Source organism: Sturnira hondurensis, unplaced genomic scaffold, assembly GCF_014824575.4.
Source record: "Sturnira hondurensis isolate 20B ecotype Veracruz unplaced genomic scaffold, ASM1482457v3 Scaffold0021795, whole genome shotgun sequence".
NCBI lineage: Eukaryota > Metazoa > Chordata > Mammalia > Chiroptera > Phyllostomidae > Sturnira > Sturnira hondurensis.
This window is the reverse complement of record NW_028094426.1, coordinates 5,291,845-5,310,373: the sequence shown is the minus strand read 5'-3', so window position 1 is coordinate 5,310,373 and position 18,529 is coordinate 5,291,845. Positions and strand designations below refer to the sequence as shown.

Below are 18,529 nucleotides of genomic sequence, written 5' to 3'. Positions count from 1 at the left end.
GGTACTTTTAACATAGCATGGAAAATGCACCTGTCACTAGCCAATATGAGATATTTATGTATTTTTCTGTTCATTATGCCTCCCCTCATTAGCCAATAAACTTCAAGAAAGTAAGAATTCTGTTAAGTTCACTATTATCGTTCCAGTGTCTTCTACAGTAATAGTGGTAGACACATAGTAGTAGATATTTTGGATAAATGATAGAAATGCAATAAATCTATACAAAGTATTAACAGCTAAAAAGCCAGGAGAAGCTACTAACACAGCATGGGAAGGAAGAAAGGAAGGAGTAAGGGATGCTGTCTTGAGCAAAGCTAATGTAAATTAAGCTCCAATTATATGCCAGAAACAGCTCTAAGCATTTTCAAAACATTATGTATTCAAATGCTCACAACCATCCCACAAGAAGCTCACAACCACAAGAAGTTGAGGAAACAGACAATGACAGCTGACTTGCTGAAAAACACAGCACATGGTGGAATAAGGATTTGAGCACGTCTCAAAGTTTGCGGCGCTTAACCACAACACTGCATGGTCAAAAAAAAATGAGTAAGAATCGGCTAGGTGAAGGACAGTAGATGTGGCCTGGAAGGAAAACATTCCAGGAAGAGAGAATGACCCAAGAAAAATCAGGGCAGCCTGCCTTATTTCAGGAACTATAACCCTTACCTAAATTACCAAAGCTTAAAGAAGAAAACTGTTGAGAGATGATGCTGGAGAAGTAATCATGGCCAGACCATAAGAGATAATGTACAGCAATGTTTCATTTATCCAAGATTACCAGGGAAGGAGCATAAGGCTTTGAATCTAACTCTGGTTAGAAAGCCAACCCCACCATCTTGTTAAAGGATCTCATTGAGATTCCCTTTCTTTATCTGTAAAACAAAGAACCTACAAATGTCTACTTTATTAAACAGTGGTGGGGAAAAAAAGATGACAAATATAAGAACTAAGAACCAGGTCTGGTACATTTTGTGTCTGATAAATATTAATGATTTATTTTTGTTACTGCGGTTGTTGTTCATGAAGTTTTTTTTTCACATTTGTAAATCCACAACATAATGGAAGCTTGTTTTCTCAATCACTACCACTTAGTAAACCATCTTTTTCCTCAGTGGATTCCACAAGTCCCCCAACTTAGCTAAGAGAAAACTTACGTCCCGGATATATAGATCACTGCACCTATGTCGCATTCCCTCCACCTCCAGTGCCCTCTGCAGTCACCAGGGCAACTGTGGAAATACCTGAAGCTTCTGATATGCATAGATTCAAAAACAGGGACAGAAAAAAAAACCTGTATACAGCTTGAACTGCTAAAAGTAGTGTTTCATTTAGAGTCTGGGAAAGGAAGAGGAACAGGGCTGCTCAAAATAATTTTACTGGGGGCCAGTACTTGAGTGTGTTACCCGGTCCCCAAATCCACAAATAACAGTGATGTGCCATCTCTGCTGAGAGCTGGTACACAGCCAGTGTCCTTGGATACTTGATGTTCGTTCATTTCACTTTTTAAGTGTAGTAATGTATTTAACGGCTTAGTATAGTACCTGGTATAAAGTAAGGGATTGGTTATTTTTTGCTGTTGTTTTTATACCCTTTTCATTAAATTCACTGGGGTAACATTGGTTAATAAAATTATATAGGTTTCAATTGCACAATTCTATTATACATCATCTGTATATCGCACTGTGTGTTTACCACCCAAATTCAAACCTTCTCCCATCACCATATATTTTACCCCATTTACCCAAAGCCACATCTTAAGCTCATTCAGAGATTGTTACCTGGGAGTTCTGGCCAAGATGGAGGTGTAGGTAGATACACTTTGTCTCCTCGCACAACCAAAAGAAGGACAACAACAAATTTATAAACAAAAAATAACGAGAACTATCAGATAATGGAACTCTATGGAATTCCAACAACCAAGGATGAAGCAACATTCCTTCAGACTGGTAGGAGGGGCAGAGACAGGCAGCCAGAGTAGACAGCACATGCCTCAAGGTGGTGGCTGGAGGACTGGGCAGTCTGACATTCATGTGCAGATAAACCGGGAGGAACAACTGGGGAGTGGGAAGACTGCATAACCCAGGGCCCCAGCTCGGGGAAATAAAGCCGCAAACCTCTGATTGAAAACACCTGTGGGGGTTGAAGCAGCAGCAGGAGAAAATCCCAGCCTCACAGGAGAGTTCACTGGAGAGACTCACAGGGTTCTAGAATATACACAAGCCAAACCACTCGGGAATCAGCACCAGAAGGGCCCACTTTGCTTGTGGGAAGTGGCAGAAGTGACTGAAATCCTACAAAGCAGAGCAAGCACCATTGTTCCCTCTTGGACCCTGCACCAAATACAGCATCACAATATAGCAACATGGGTTGCCCCACCCTGGTGAACACCTAAGGCTCTGCCCCTCACTACATAACAGGTGTGTCAAGACAAAAAAAAATGGCCCAAATGAAAGAACAAATCAAAGCTCCAGAAAAAATTACAACTAAGCAAAAAAGAGATAGCTAACCTATCAGATGCACATCCTGGTAATCAGGATACTCACAGAATTCATTGAATTTGGTCATAAATCAGATGAAAAAAATGAAAGCTATGCTAAATGAAATAAAGGAAAATGTACAGGGAACCAACATTGAGGGAAGGAAACTGAAACTCAAATCAACGGTTTGGAGCAGAAGGAAGAAATAAACATTCAACCAGAAAAGAATGAAGAAACAAGAATTCAAAAAAATGAGGAGAGGTTTAGGAACCTCTGGGACATTCCAACATCTGAATCACAGGGGTGCCAGGAGGAGAAGAGGAAGAACAAGAAACTGAAAACTTATTTGAAAAAATAATGGAAAAAAACACCCCAACCTGGTGAAGAAAATAGACTTCTAGGAAGTTCAGGAAGGTCAGAGAGTCTCAAACAAGTTGGACCCGAAGAAGCACACACAAAAGTACACCATAATTACATTACCCAAGATTAAAGATAAGGAGAGAATCTTAAAAGCAGCAAGAGAAAAGGAGACAGTTACCTACAAAGGAGTTCTCATAAGACCATCAGCTGATTTCTCAAAAGAGACCTTGTAGACAAGAAGGGGCTGAAGAGAAGTATTTTAAGTCATGAAAAGCAAGGACCTACATCCAAGATTGATCTATCCAGCAAAGCTATTATTTAGAATGGAAGGGCAGATAAAGTGCTTCCCAGATAAGGTCAAGTTAAAGGATTTCATCATCACCTAGCCCTTATTATCTGAAATGTTAAAAGGACTTATCTAAGAAAAAGAAGATAAACAATATGAACAGTAAAATGACAACAAACTCACAACTATCAACAACTGAACCTAAAAAAAAAACACTAAGCAAACAACTAGAAAAGGAACAGATTCACAGAAATAAAGATCCACAGAGGGTTACCAGCAGAGAAGCAGTGGAGGGAGAATGGGGGAAAAATACAGAGAATAAGAATCATAAATGGTAGGCACAAAATAGACAGGGGGAGGTTAAGAATAGCATAGGAAATGGAGAAAACAAAGAACTTATATATATGACCCATGGACATGAACTAAGGTGGGGGAATAAAGGTAGGAGGGGGAATGAAGGTAGGAGGGCAGAGGAGAATACAGGGGAGAAAAAGTGGGACAACTTTAATAGCATAATCAATAAGATATATTAAAAAAACAATTCTAAAAAAATAAAAGAGATTGTTACCTGGCTTCCACATACCTTCCAATCTACCTTTCTACTATGTTGTCCTCTGTGGGCTACTCACTAACTCTGCCTACTAGCAGCACACCAGGCATTTCCAAACCTCCCTGCTTGGGTCTTTGCTGTTGTCTCTGCCTGGAGCATCTTTCCACCTGCACCTCCTACTACTGCCCCATCTTACCATCCTTCAAGGCTTAGTCCAAGCACCGCCTCCTCTCTAATTTCCCTCCTTCCGATAGAATTAAATGCCATGTTCCACAAACTTTCCCAACACTCTGCTTGTGTTTCTGTTGTTGGAACTAACATACAGTATCCACACGTATGTGGTGAGCATCATTCTAGGTGCTTTCTGAATGCTCCCATGTAATTTTCACTACAGACTTGTATGACATGACTACACAACCCATTTTACCCATGGGGAAACTGAAGCTCTGAGATGAACTCACCAACAACCACATGACGAGACCTTTCTGGTTGGAAAGGTCCTGGATGGTTGGAATACGTCTAGAATTCCAACCATGTTTTGACAGCTCCTGAATCCCTGAGCCTTACACTCAGCTCTGCTGCCTGTCTTTGATTGATTAACATGCATGCCTGTCCCATGGGTTTATAGCAGATTCCTTGATGACAGGGACGAGGGCATGTTCATCTCTACAAACACACAATTGACTTCACAAGATTCACTTACACAAGGTTCTAAGGAGAATAAAATGAGACAATACATCTAAAACACTTAGTATAGTGCAATACAAATAATAAGCACCAAATTATTCGTTGGTTTTGTTGTTGTTGTCATTGTTACCATGTCAGGTGCCAAGAATAAAGCCTTGTGCATACATTCTGAAATAAGTTAACTTCCGAGAAGCAAATAAAATGGATAAGGACAGGGAGAGGCAAAAGCCACTCTGGTTTGGCATCCCCCCACACTACTTGGCTGCTCTGCCCTAAGAAACAAGAGCTGCATAGAAACTTCCTTAAGTCTCTGTGATAGGGCCAATCAATTTCTCCACCTTTCTATCGCCACGTGGATGTTAGGAAAACTTCCTCTTCAGTTCAACTCTTGTAGCCTTGTTACTTTCTTGTTGCCCTTTCCTATGGGATTTGTCGAGGTTCCCCCCTGAGAAGTGAGGACTTAACAAGTTGTGAGATGGAAGAAAATGAGAAAAGTAAGTGGAAGCACAAGGGGCCAATGTACTGTGAAATTCTCATAAACATAGTGGAACACTTTCTTTTGTCCTCAGAGCATTTCACAGCACTTTCAACCATCATATTTCCTTACTCACTTGTTGTCATCAGCCGCCTCCTAGCACAGGTAAGCTTTCACAGAGAATGCAATCTGTCCATCCCATTCATGCCTGTCCCCCAGGACCTAACTCATATCAGGTTCATAGCAGTCACTCATCAAGTGGTGGTCAGTCTATCACATTTGTAAATATGTATATATGAATATGTACCTATACATGATATTCCATGTTTTATGAATAAATGTGCATATATCCCCATACATAAGTACATGTTGTACATTTGTATATGTATTTATATTTATATTATGCACAAATATATACATGTATTTATGTATATGTATACACATGTATATGTCTATATTTGTGCAGAAGATATTTCAAACTGGAAAATGCAGGTAATTGTTTGCCAAAGTAGGGTCTCCCACACATAATAAAGTCTTCTGTCTAATCTAATATTTAACTAACAAACACTACTACTCCCATACTAACAATCCAGATGGTTAAAAAAAAGTGGATTTTAAAAAAGATTTTATTTATTTTTTAAGAGTTTACTTGAGAGGGGAAGGGAGGGAGAAAGAAAGAGGGAGAGAAACATCAATGTGTGGTTGCTTCTTGCGCGCCCCCTACTGGGGACCTGGTCTGCAACCCAGGCGTGTTCCCTGACTGAGAATCGAACCGGTGACCCTTTGGTTCTCAGACCAGCTCTCAATCCACTGAGCCACACCACCCAGGGCAGAAAACAGTGGATTTTAACATGAGAATAAATAATTTTTGACTTAATAAACCATGATAATTTTATGATAATTTTATACTCTTTGTCTCTGTTTATTAGTTTAGGTGTGAGGGATGTAATGTGGGCAGATATGACCCAATGAGGTTTCTTTTCAAATCTGGCAGGTGCTACATTCCAAATTTATACGCTCTGGCAAGCTGTCCTTATTTAAGTTGTAATATATACATAAAATTGTAATTTTAACAATTATAATAATAACGTTGACTGGGTAAGTGTGCCAGACACTTAGCATCATTTTTTAAAATTTAACACTTATACCAACCCTGCAAGGTAGATGTTATTATCCCATTTATAAAAAAAGAAACTAAGATTCAAAGAGATCAAATAACTTGCCAAAGATGCTCTGCTGTTTACCTAGTCATGACATAGTCAGTGTAAAAACTCAGGTTTCTACTCTGAAGCCCACACTCTTTTCAGTAAACAACAGTGCTTCTCACACCATTTTATAGGCACTAACTTTGAGGGGTAAGTGCTTAGGCAGTTTTTATAGTGTGTGTTCCATAAGTAATTCTCTGCACAGAGAGATAGACCAAATAATAGCCAAACATATTGAAGATTACTCCAGGCTACAGACAGCAAGAGGCAAATGTGTTTCTGAAACTATCAGCCTGTGTTTCTCAGAATATGAACCATTTTCCACTTGATTATGTCCTACAAAAGAAATCAACTCTCTAACAGAGCTTCATTATTCCTCCTCCTATACAAAAAAAAAAAAAGGACTCTTTCATTGCAAACCAATGGGAAGTTCTTAACTCATTTCCTTATACTACTTGAAATAAAAGTGCTTTCTGTCTGTAAAGAAAAGAATTGCTGGATGCTGTGCCTTTTGGGTGCTTTTGGGTCCAACACTCAGTACCGTGGAGGTGAAAGAAGATTAACCCTTATATCCTTTTAAGGGGAGTGGGGTGATTTTAAACTTAATGAAAGAAGAAATCTAAAAAAGAGTGAGAAAAGAAGAAAAGTCTTCCAGTTGAAAGGTGAATTCAGCAACCTTCCCTCAAAGAATTGGCTATTAGCTCTTTGACCTTCTTTCCAGGAGCAGGCCTGAAATGAGGAGGGAAATCATATGTTTTTAAGTTGTATTTTTTTAATTCATAGATATTTCTAAACATTTGTAACCGTAATAAAAAGTCTTTACATCGGGTTCTCGCCTGCCCATGTACTGCTTGGAAGAGTCTCTACAGAGCTAGGGAAAGCACTTCCCATTCAGACGACTACAATCACAAAAGAGCCAACTGCAGCATCCTCAGCCCCAGGGACTGATGGAGAAGGGGGTGCCTGGCAGTGGTGGAAGCACCCCTGTGTCCCCCAACGTGCCCAGGGAAGTGCACAGGAAGGGGAAGCAGCTCTGCCTTCCTTCCAATCCACATAAAACTCCTCCTGCCAAGAACTTATTTTTAGACACTTAAACTGAAATTCCCAGAAAGAAAAGGAAACTACAAGCTCTGAGTGATCCTCAAAATTCCGGTATCCAAACTGGTTATAGTTTTGTGTTTGTTTTCTGATTTAAAGTCCTTTCTTAAAGATGGGAGCAATCCCCCATCTCTCAAAAGGCTTCCCCAGGCTAAGCCAAGAGAAAGATCTGGGAGGTTTAGAGGTTTTAAATCTCGGCTTTGAGGCTCCAAAGGTACATGACCTTGGGGAAATAGCTCATTCCTCTAAAGACTCAGTTTGTGGTTGGTAAAATGGGGTTATCATCTGTTACTAAAAAGTTGTTGAGACCTTAACATAAAAATCACATAGCACCTGGCTCTTGGTAGGGCATCCGTGAGTGCCCTGTGTTTGTGATGGGCACACTGGACAAAGCCACTGGAGCCTAGGTGCATGTTTTCACTGCCCAAGACTTGGCCATTACTCCCTCATTAGTGCTTTATGTTGCCAACCATTTACCTAACCCCATTAAGGCATCCCCTACCTGCTTCTAGCTCTCTATAGCTTCAAACGTCTGCAGAGACCGAGAAATAAATTTTCATTAAGGGCTAGGCATAAAGTTCGCCTGAGTTCCCCTTCCCACCAGTTATTTCCTAACGGTTGAATACAACTCAGGCTTTGCCAGAAATGCGCACACGCTTTTTATATGGACAAAGCAGGTGTCTGCACACCTCTTGGAGTAAGGCGTGGGAAGGGCTTCTGACTAAAGTCCCCAAGTTGGGAATGGAACGGAAAGGGAGTAGGACAAGAAAGCCTGGATGAAAAGGGTTGCCTCTGCGAGGCAGGCGTCGCTGGTGACCCTGTTCTTGGCGGACTGAGAGGAAAGGACGCGAGCGGGGAGGAAACCGGAGGGCAGGAGTACCTGAAAAGTCTGGCCGCTGTCTGGTTCTTCCTCCACGCCGTGCCCTGTTGCAGCACCCCCTGCACGATCTCCTTCTCGTTGGGCAGCCGGTAGACGGGGAAGATGTAAAGCCAACAGAGGACCACGACGCAGAGGGCACTGGCTCCCACTGGCAGCCGGGTCCGCGGGAACTTGCACGCCAGTACAGCCATGGCCCCTCTGGACGTGTGTCTCCGGGCCCGCCCACAGGGGCTCATCGCAGCCCCAGGGTCCCGGGGTGAGGGGCGGGGGACGAAGACCAGAGCCTCAGCACGACGCCAGGCGAAGCGGCAGCGGAGGGCGCCCCCACCGCCGGCCCCCCATGCACACACACCTTTCACTTTCTTGCTTGCACTTGCACAGACGCTTCTTCTGCCCTCACGGCCCCAAAGGTCGGAGCAAGGATTTTTTAAATGCAACTTTTTCAAGGATTTTTTTTCCTAAGGGAAGTGGCTAGGGGCAAAGTCACAAGCTGTGGCCATGGTCGCTTCTCCTGAAGAAGGCGGGCATTGGGGGTCTCCGAGAGGGACGGCGGCGAATCGTTCCCCCTGGTTCTGCAGCATCACTGTCGTTCTCCGCTTGGGTCCTGGGAGCTGCTGGGCTCTCTCCCAGACATTCGGTCCGCGCCGTCCCCTTCTGAGAGATGCTCCTGCGCCCTTCGCCGTCTCTCCTCGCCTCCCGCGCTGCCAGGCACCCCCCGCCCTCCAGACGCGCTCTCCGCGCCGCGCCAAGTCCTTGGAAATTTCCACCGCGGCCCGGGACCGCTACCCTGCCTCGGGCTTCTCCGCCTCGTCAGCCAGGACCCTGGCTCCCCACCTCTCCCGGAGAAGAAAAGAATTCGCTCTCATCAGTTAATTCAGCAGCGCGCCGCAGCCTTCCGCTGCGCCCCGGACTTCGCAGACAAACGCCCGGGGATTGGTGGAAATCAAGGTCCCCCTCCCTCCCCCACTCGCAAAATTGCCTCCTTCGACCCGTTCCGATCCGCGACGCTCGGCTGGAGCGTGCGGCCCTCTCTTCCGCCCTTGCTCTCTGGAGACAGAGGCAAACGATAAAAAATTATATACATATACATACGCAAGACATATATGCATGTATATATATGTCCTTCAGTGCGGCAGAGAGTGGCTCGTAACCTGACCGTTAGACATGCAGCCGGCGTACAGGAAGGATCTGTCACCCTGCCCAGTCACCCCGGTCTCTCTGTATCTGGTTATTAACCTGCAGTGAGACGAGAGGTGGCCGGGGGGAGATTTGTCTCTGCCTGGGCTCCCACCCTCATCACCCAGTCCCGGAGCCGCAGCTCCAACCAACACCCGCGCGCGGGCGCGCGCGCGTGCACATACACAGACACACCGACGCTCACTGGCCCGCGCGCGCGCGCGCGAGGCGGTGCGTGCACGTCCGAGTCCTCCGCCTCCCCTCCGCCCTGCGGGGAAAGGCGTTGCTGCATCCAGATGTGGAGGTAGCTGGTTCGCAAGCACACACTCCTCACGACGTGACAGTGACTTGGAAGCCAGTTTGCCAACTGCACGTTTTAAGGTAAGGGGCCCTTGTTCTCACTGGCCTTTCTCGCTCCTCGGACTAGTTCTTCTTCGCAACCTCGACCTTGGAAAAGTGCCACCCGCCTGGACCTGCGGAGTGGATGGACCCTCTGTTAACTGGTTAAGCCTGGCTTCCGATGCATAGCTCGAGTACCTCCTAGCGGTGGCTTCTTCCGTTTGCTTAAGCATCGTGAAGCAAAAAGTGTGCAAGGACAAAGAAAGGCAACTGCCTACTAACCAGGTTGGCTTAGCAATCAGAAAAGCAGAACCTACGGCCTTAGCTCAATGTGCGCAGTCGACCAGAATGCAGCTCCCAGTGCAGCCGACAGTGACTTCTGTGTGGCATGATATCTTTCTCCACAAAGAAGTGGAACTTGAGAAGTTGACAGAAAGTTATTTACCCAAAACAACCAAGCCGCCGTCGTACTCTCATTCTTCAAATACTGCCATATTCTCTCAAGAGCATGAGCCTGAAGGGCCCAAAAGTTTGCAACCACAAAATATGCCTCTATTAGTTCTTTTAAACTGGTTATTTTTAAGTCCCAGAAGGCCCTGGCTGGTGTAGCTCAGTGGATTGAGCGTGGGCCTGCTATTCCCAGTCAGGGCACATGCCTGGGTTGCAGGCCAGTTCCCAGCAGGGGACTCACGAGAGGCAACCATACATTGATATTTCTCTCCCTCTATCCTTCCCTTCCCCTCTAAAGATAAATAAATAAAATCTAAAAAAAAAAAAGACACAGAAGGCTCAAGAAAAACTTCGACCTTCTTTCTAAGTGGTAAAAGAATTAAGATGAAAGGCCTATACCAGGCTTTAGGAAGGAGATCTCACAACAGTTAGTGGTAGTTTAATCTGAACTAGGTGTGGCAGACAGGGAGAAACCTTTGTGTCCTGTGGTCTCTACACATCCAAATTAACAATTTTCACCTCCGCGTGACCCCCACCTTCTTTCCCAGAATGGCATATCTACCCCCTTTTGTCTTATTGTTTTGAGGTACACCTTCTTTCTTCCATGGAATGTTTTTTCTTCCGCCTCGCAAATCCAGTGCATCGTTCATGGCCAACCCAACTGGCGAGGCATTTCTCTCCTCATGTGTTCCTCCACCAACTAAAACACAAGCTTTATGGGGTAGGAATGTTTGTGGTTTCTCGACTCTCATCTCCTTTGACCCTCTGTTCTGAATGTCTATAGTATTTGCTGGCTCCCACAGATGATAAAACATGTAGGTGTGTTGTGTTACTAGCATTTTTCATATGTAACTTTGTTTCAGCAACTGGGCAGTAAGAGTATTTGGTCTCTCATATCAAATGACAAGCCTGTGCGTTTGATCCAAATGAGGACTCCACATGACATGCCCAGATGTCTGAGGGAAGAGCAGGAACAATATTTTACATTTTACCCTGGCTGGTGTAGCTCAGTGGATTGAGCGCGGGCTTGCGAGCCACAGGATCGCAGTTCGATTCCCAATCAGGGCACATGCCTGGGTTGCAGGCCAGTTCCCAGCAGGGGCCAGTTCCCTGCAGGGGATGCACGAGAGGCAACCATACATTGATATTTCTCTCCTTCTCTCCTTCCCTTCCCCTCTGAAGATAAATAAAATATTTAAAAATATATATATATATATTTTACATTTTATTCATATTCCTCCAGGTACCAGTTCAGGCTTGGATACATATATACTCAACTAATAATTGTTGCTTGATTGTTTGCTTGATAAATTTGAGGGCCTCAAATTCATTCAGCTTATTTGCTAAGGCAGCACTCTTTGAGAAAAAGCATAAACTCCCACAGGTCAGTGTTTTAAATAAAATATTTTACCTGATACTTAGCTGTCTGGTTTATATGCCTGATAGTAGATAGTTTAGTCATTGTTTTAGACTTCTGTGTCTGAGTGTACATACAGGGTTTGCTCAAGAAACAACTTTTAAAACTCTATCAATGTCTATTTACTGAACTAGTAAACACTATGTGCGAAGCTTCTTTATACCATAAGTAAACTTGCTGGGCAGTGCATCTGTGACAACAGAGTTGTAATGAAAGCCTGTGTAGGATTGAAGCCACGGAAGGGAAGGAGACACCCCTCAGTGGAACATTGAGAGAGAAGAAGATGCAGAAAGATGACCAGAGAGAATGGGACACACACCATTTATCGTCTAGCTTGAATGTTAATGGGTGTGCAGATAAACATTAATAGTCACATAGAAATGTCTTATTAAAAGATTAAATAAACATGTTGATGATTTGAGATAAAAAATTTAAATATCACCCTTTCTTCAGTCTCCCCTCAAATTCTTGTCAGAACGGCTTGGAATGGAAAGAAAAAAACACACAAAAACATGTCTTTTTCACAACCAGTTATAAACACCAAAGCAAATAGCATTGTAGAATGAATATAGTCTCTCTGAATAAATGCATTTGCTTGTCGCCATTTCCTTTTGTGACCCCACTAAAAGGACAGTAAAAGAATATAAGAGACATAAGCTCAAAGAACAGGAGAAGAAGATGGAATACAAAAGCAGACAAACATATCAAAATGTTCATAAGCAGGTAAGCAATGGAACAATGGTAACTAATTTCTCGGACTGGAGAAAGCTCTGGGCCTTCAAGTGATAGTGTGTATGTTGTGGGGGAGGGGCAAGTAAACTAGAGAAAAGCCAACCACAAGAGAAAAATTCTGAGGTATTCTGAGATATTCTAAATTAAATTACAGCTGCTGGAGACTGAGAGAAAGTGATGGGAATAATTAACCAGTTAATGTCTCTGGACCAGTTAACAAAAGACTGCTCGCATTTCTCAGTGTATGTGGGAGCTTTCAGTCAACCATCGGGAGTCTATTAGCTGACCACTGCATCCTGAATATGCATGAACTCTCAGGGCTGTTGCCTGTAACCAATCAAAAGTAGTAAATATTTCTTCTTTACAGACTGTGCTTCTATCACAGAACTGCCCCTGCTTCACTTTTTCCCACCCTCCCTTATCTACAGCCAATATAAATTCTTTCAAAAACAATTTACATCTTTCTTCCCCAAATCATGATGTATAAACTGCAGGATGGTGGACATGTTTCCTTCGCCACCTCGTGCTGCTGCTGGTTTAGACTTCATGCTCCAGGACCGGGTCTTTTTCTGGTAAACATATGGCTCAATAAGCCCTTTCTTTTTAAAAAGGCTTTCAGCTGTGCAAGTTAAGTGTTCTTATGTTTAACACCCAAAAGAATAAGGCCAATTTGCACTACAGAGTTCTCAAAGGGCTCAGAAGTTAGAGGCACCTGGTACTTCTGGAGGTAGAGTGATGGATGAAACAAAATACAAGTTTGTTTGAAAGTCTCTAAAAGAAATAACGAAGCCGTTAGATCTCATTCTCCAGCCTGGCTTAAAACAGGAGATTAGTTCTCCCGAGAAACTGACCAGCACAAAGCGGAAGACCTGTAGGTTCCGATATGTGCAGGAGGCCACCAATCGAACAGGCACATCCCTGCCTAGTACCCTGCAGTGAAGCCCACCAGTCGGTAAGATCTACTCACACAGACCTGCTAGCCTCTTTGTTAGGCCTCGTTCTTAAGTAAGAATAGAGAGTCAAGAACCACAGATATTTGAAGAGTAGCCAAAGTAAACCATCGAAATTCTTAGGGAAAAATTTTTTCGAGCTTGGAATTCTTCACCCAACCAAAATATGATTCAAACATGAAGGAGAATAGACTCTTTCAAATGCAAAATCTTAAAAACTTTATACTCATGCATTTTTTTCATGAAAAGATGTTGGTGGTACTCTCCTAAAATAAGAGGTTTACCAAGAAAGAAGGAGCTAGGGATCCAAAAATCCAGAGCTTTCATTCAAGAAAGAGAGACAAAGGAAGTTGCTAGGGAAACAGGTGTGCCTTGGATCAAAAGAATAATCAATAACTTCTGGTTTCAGCTCAGATATAGCTGGGAAGTGGTAACTCCCAATCTTACAAGAGAGCTGAACAAGCCAAAAATGAACAACTGAGGTTACAAGGCCAATAACCACTCCCAATCTGGAGAAATAGGTGTGTCCACAGCCAGAGTTGTTATGTTTCTCTGAAGCAGACAATTTGGAACAGATCAAAATAGAATTGGTGGAATCTGAGAGTGGACTAAGGAGAAACTTCTGGAAACTACATCCAGGCAGGCCACCAACTTTTGTGGACCAACTTTTGAGATTCCTCCAGGAATCTCACCAGATTATCAGGGTGAAAAACTGACCAATGTCCTCTCAGGGCCCTGGTAGGGGTAGAGAAAGAGTAACCATTGTGAAATATGACCAGAGGAGTCTCCAAAACGAAGTGTTACTATATGGAAAAATCCCATATAATAGCCTTGTCCCTCCTGGGAAAGGGCATTTATACCATTTCAATCCCCAGTGGCCTTTCTGTCTCACCGAATCTGGGGAAGTAAAAGTATGAAACACTTCTGAAGTTTACAGCCCCGGGACTAAGGCCTACTAAAACACTAAAATTTAACCGTAAGATCATGGAAGACTTCCCTCTCCCACAACTTACCACCACACTAGTAGGGATCCAATATTAATTATATCAGTGCATTGCAGCTGAAAAACAAAAAGATGCAAATTCTCTGAGGAAAAATACTTAGGAAAGCCTAAAGTCAATAGACGAGTCAAAACTAATGACACTAGAGAAATTTGAAGCCTCTGGCACTTTAACTAGTGCCAACATTAAACACAGCCAAACTCCCACCAAATTAACATAAAACTTCACACTAAAGGCATATTTACCTCTGCTCCTGTTACCTTGTACATCGTGTCTGGCTTTTAACAAAAATCTTAAGGCATATTATAAAATAAGAAAAAAACAGCCTGAAGAGACAAAGAAAACATCAGAACCAGACACAACATAAAATATATGACCCAGGTGTTGGAATTATCCAACAGAGAATTTAAAGTCACTATGATGAAGATGCCAAAGGCTCTAGTAAGAAAAGTAGTCAACATGCAAGAATGGATGGCCAATGTAAGCAAATAGAAACTCTAAGAATAAAATGGAAATGCTAGAAAACAAACACACAAAAACGGAAATGAAGAATGAGCTCATTCTTCTTTTGATGAGCTCATCGGATGGTTGAAGAGAAAATTAGCAAGCTAGAAGGCAGGTCAGCAGGAACTTCCCAAACTAAAATATGGGCGAATTAACCATTAATTTAAAATGAGTTAAATATATAATCAAAATATCAGGAACGAGATTGAGAAAGAAGTAGAGAGAATATTAGAAGTAATTAATCTTAGTGGAGAAATTTCCAGAAGTAATGATGGATGTCAAACTGCAGATCCAGGGAGCTCAGAGACTACCTGGTAAGACAAATGCAAAAAAAAAAAAAAAAAAGCCTTACATATGATCTTATACTCAAACTACAGAAAACAAAGAGAAAGAGAAAACCTTAAAATAAGCCAGTAGAGGTGAAAGAAGTCACCTTATTTATAGAAGAAAAATAAATTATAAACAACTTCTCAAAACAAACCATACATGCAAGAAGCCAATAAAAGGAAATATTGAAAGTATTAAGAGAAAAAAATATCACCAACCTAGGATTGTATAGGCAGTGAAAGTGTCCTTCAAAGTGAAAGATAAATAAAAAGACTTTCTCAAACAAAAACAAGAAAAGGAGGAATTCAGCAGCAGCACATCTACCCCACAAAAATGTTTTAAAAAGTTCTTCAAGAGAAGGAAATAGTATAGGTCAGAAACTCTGAGCTATGTATAGAAAGGAAGAACCTCAGAGAATGAATGAAGGTACGATAAAAATTATTTTTCTCATTCTTAACTTACATAAAAGATAATTGCTTAAAGTATTAGTAGTAATAATATATAGAATGATTATACCTTAAGCGCAAGTGAAATAAAGGACAACAATGTCAGAAATACAGGGCAGGAGGGAGGAACTGAGAATACTCTGCTATACAGTACTCACGCTACACAGAAAGCAATACAGCATTATTTGAAGGTGGACCTAGACCTACTGAAAATGTATATTGCCCCCTATTTTCTATCCTGATGGCAAGGATCCAAAAGAGCCACCTCCACCAGTCTTCAGATATCAAGTCCAACTCCAAAAACCCATGAGTTACTCTTAGTATATTGCAGCCAGTATTGGCTAAGGCACAAGTGTTGCCACTGTGTATTTGTGGTTTGAATGAAATGCAAGATATGTCTGAGTTGAGCCTGTGCGACTCTTAGGCTCAGTTCATTTTGAGCAAGCCTTAAAACTTCCAATAAGTGTTCTTTTCTGAAGTTCCAGGGATGACTTATCAGTAATACATGATCACTCCTATCAAGCGAGTGTTCACCCCCTGGGGCACCATCCTGGTTCCATGAAGATGAGCTGTATAGCACTCTATCCACATTCACATCTGGTAGTGTCGAAAGCATAAAGGAGACACACATACAAGGCAGGCAGCAATGCAGCAAATCATCTCCTATCATACACAGCTGCTTCACCAGGCTATCATCTTGATTGACAGCAAGGCACAGTATCAGCTAGAGATGCCAAACCTGCAATCCATCCTCTAATTCAAAGATAGGTTTCCTCTTGACACTGCAAAATAATCAATAGGATAAACACAACCAATATTACCAATTACTCAAATGACAATTTCAACCTGCTTTTATCATGGAATTTTAAATGAGTCATCATGAAATACTGATGAATATCTTTTCTCTATGTTCCCAAGTACAGTCTTCAGATGAATCTGGTAGTATGACATCAATCCCGTTCTTCTCAGGAGAAAACAAATCTGGGGGCTTTGCCTAGCTTTGACCATGACTCAACACCCCATCTGAACAGCTGAAAGTAGGATTCTCTTGCTCCCAGATGTTCTCTCAAGAAAAAAAAAATGACGCTAGCATCATCACCCAGTTACCTACTACCCTTTGATCTCCCGCAGTTTCTGCTTGTCTGCATGTATTACTTTGTTTCAGCCTTCCTGGGTGGGAATCTCTGCCCAACCTCATGACAGGCAGCAGCCAGAGCTTTGCCAGAGTTTCCTCTTCTGTCCCTTCCCAGGAAAAGGACTCGAGTTAGAAGGGTTACAGGTAATGAAACTGTCTGCCTCTGGGCAATGAGACAGCATTCACAGTCAGGCCTAGTTTACTATGCACAAGACATGCTCTCCAGTTGCCTGTTCCCTGAAGAGTACACTGGGTCAGAATTCAGAGGAATTAAAAGAGTGTCCTGACTTTTTGTGGAATACAAAACAAAAAATAACAAGTCAATGAAACAGACAAAAGCAAACTCACAGACACAGGCAGAATGGTGATTACCAGAGGGAAAGGAACTACCCATGGGAAGTGGGCTGAGCGAATCAAGTGTATAGTGATGGCAGGAAACTAGACTTGGGTGGGGACCACACAATAGGGCACACAGATGTCAAGTATAATCTTGTACATCTGGAAATTATACACTGCCGCGGTCCAGCCGCAGCTCATCTAAGGGTCCCTCAGGTGAGAGTAGGTGTCGGCGCTGGGTAACTACACAGCTCAAAGGCAGGTGAAGCACTGTTCCGTTTATTGCAAGTACAAGCTGATTTTTTATATTTTCATTTTTGGCATAGATTAACATTTACAGGTGTATAGCATGATCAGTTAAGCAGAAAAAATCAATACAAAGGTAACTAGGAAAAGTACGAAAGTTCCCATAGTTTCAGTTATGCTAAACAAAAGTTATTTTGACCAGGAAAACCATTAATCAGACAATTTGAAATAGTTCTATGTATACAGTTTGAATGTCTTATTGTTTATTAAAGTTCTCAGAAATTGTTATGGGCAATAGGTATGCTTAGACCGAGCAGAGGTTAGGAAATTCATTATAAGCCTTTGTAATATCTAACTTAGCTATCTATCTTGCTGTCTAAAATGTTTTTTGTATACTGAGGGCTCTAACTCCTTGGTAGTTGTTTCTATGTGCTTAGTTTGTAATAGCTAACCAGCTTCTTCTGTTTTTATGCCTGTCTAATTCTAATTGATATATATTCCTATTCAAGGAGGGGCTGTTACTCTAACAACTCTTTGACAAACAGGGACTATTTTCTAAAGGGTTTTTTGCTATTCTATGAGGCAGTTCTATGAGAATACATATTTTTCCCTGAACTATTTTTCCTTGGGTGGCTTTCACAGGAACAAATAAGTAAAGTATGATGCCTTAATTCAGCCAGGGTGATATTGCTTAGGACTTGAGCCAACTGTTGTTTTTTCTCTGAGAGTGGTCATTAATTCTAGGAGATTCCAAATTATCAGAAGTGCAAAGGTTAGAATACTAAGAAACAGTAAGAATAAAAGCAACACCATATATCCACTAATGCCACGTCCGTCCTGCTGGAAAATGCTTCTGTGAAGCCGTCATCTCCAAGTCGTGACTGTGTCAACCAACATGGTTAGAAAACGCTTCTGTGAAGCCTTTGTCCCCAAGCCGTGACTGTGTCAGCCAACCTGGTTAGCAGCACTGGATGCGGCATCCCCAAGCCGTGACTGTGTCAGTCGACCTGGTTAGCATTGGATGTGGCAATACAGGGTTATTAACAAATGTTACCCCAATACATTTCATGTAAATGATAATAAAATACAAATGTCCTAAATACTATCTTCCAGATACAAATGTCCTAAATCCTCTTCCAGACACAGAAGGGTAGTCCTAGACCCAGGACATCTGGATACAGAAAAACAAGGAAAAATTATCTGAGATAGAAAGAATACAGGGTTGCTGTAAAACCCTACTCCTTTCTTCTCAACTCCACATTCCAGAAACCTGTCCAAAAATGTCTTCCTTTTGCTACCCACACAGTCAGATGAAACAAACAGTAACTCAACCGAGTTGGCCATCTTTTTCTGCATTATGTCCCAGGTTAACAGATGTTTCAGTTTCTCAGTCTAGTGCTCAACCAAACTTGACTCCGAGTGTGGTGAAGCATATCTATTTATACATTA

The 18,529-nt window shown here is 42.3% G+C and overlaps 1 protein-coding gene across 1 annotated transcript in view; it reads right to left on the bottom strand.

Moving 5' to 3' along the window:
- Positions 1-9,375, bottom strand: part of ST8SIA1 (ST8 alpha-N-acetyl-neuraminide alpha-2,8-sialyltransferase 1) — a 133,898-nt gene extending 124,523 nt beyond the window's left edge. The window contains exon 1 of the mRNA XM_037033919.1: positions 8,022-9,375. Coding sequence (XP_036889814.1) covers positions 8,022-8,257 — 236 coding nt within the window. The 5' untranslated portion in view covers positions 8,258-9,375. The remainder of the gene's footprint in view (positions 1-8,021) is intronic.
- Positions 9,376-18,529: the final 9,154 nt, after the last annotated feature.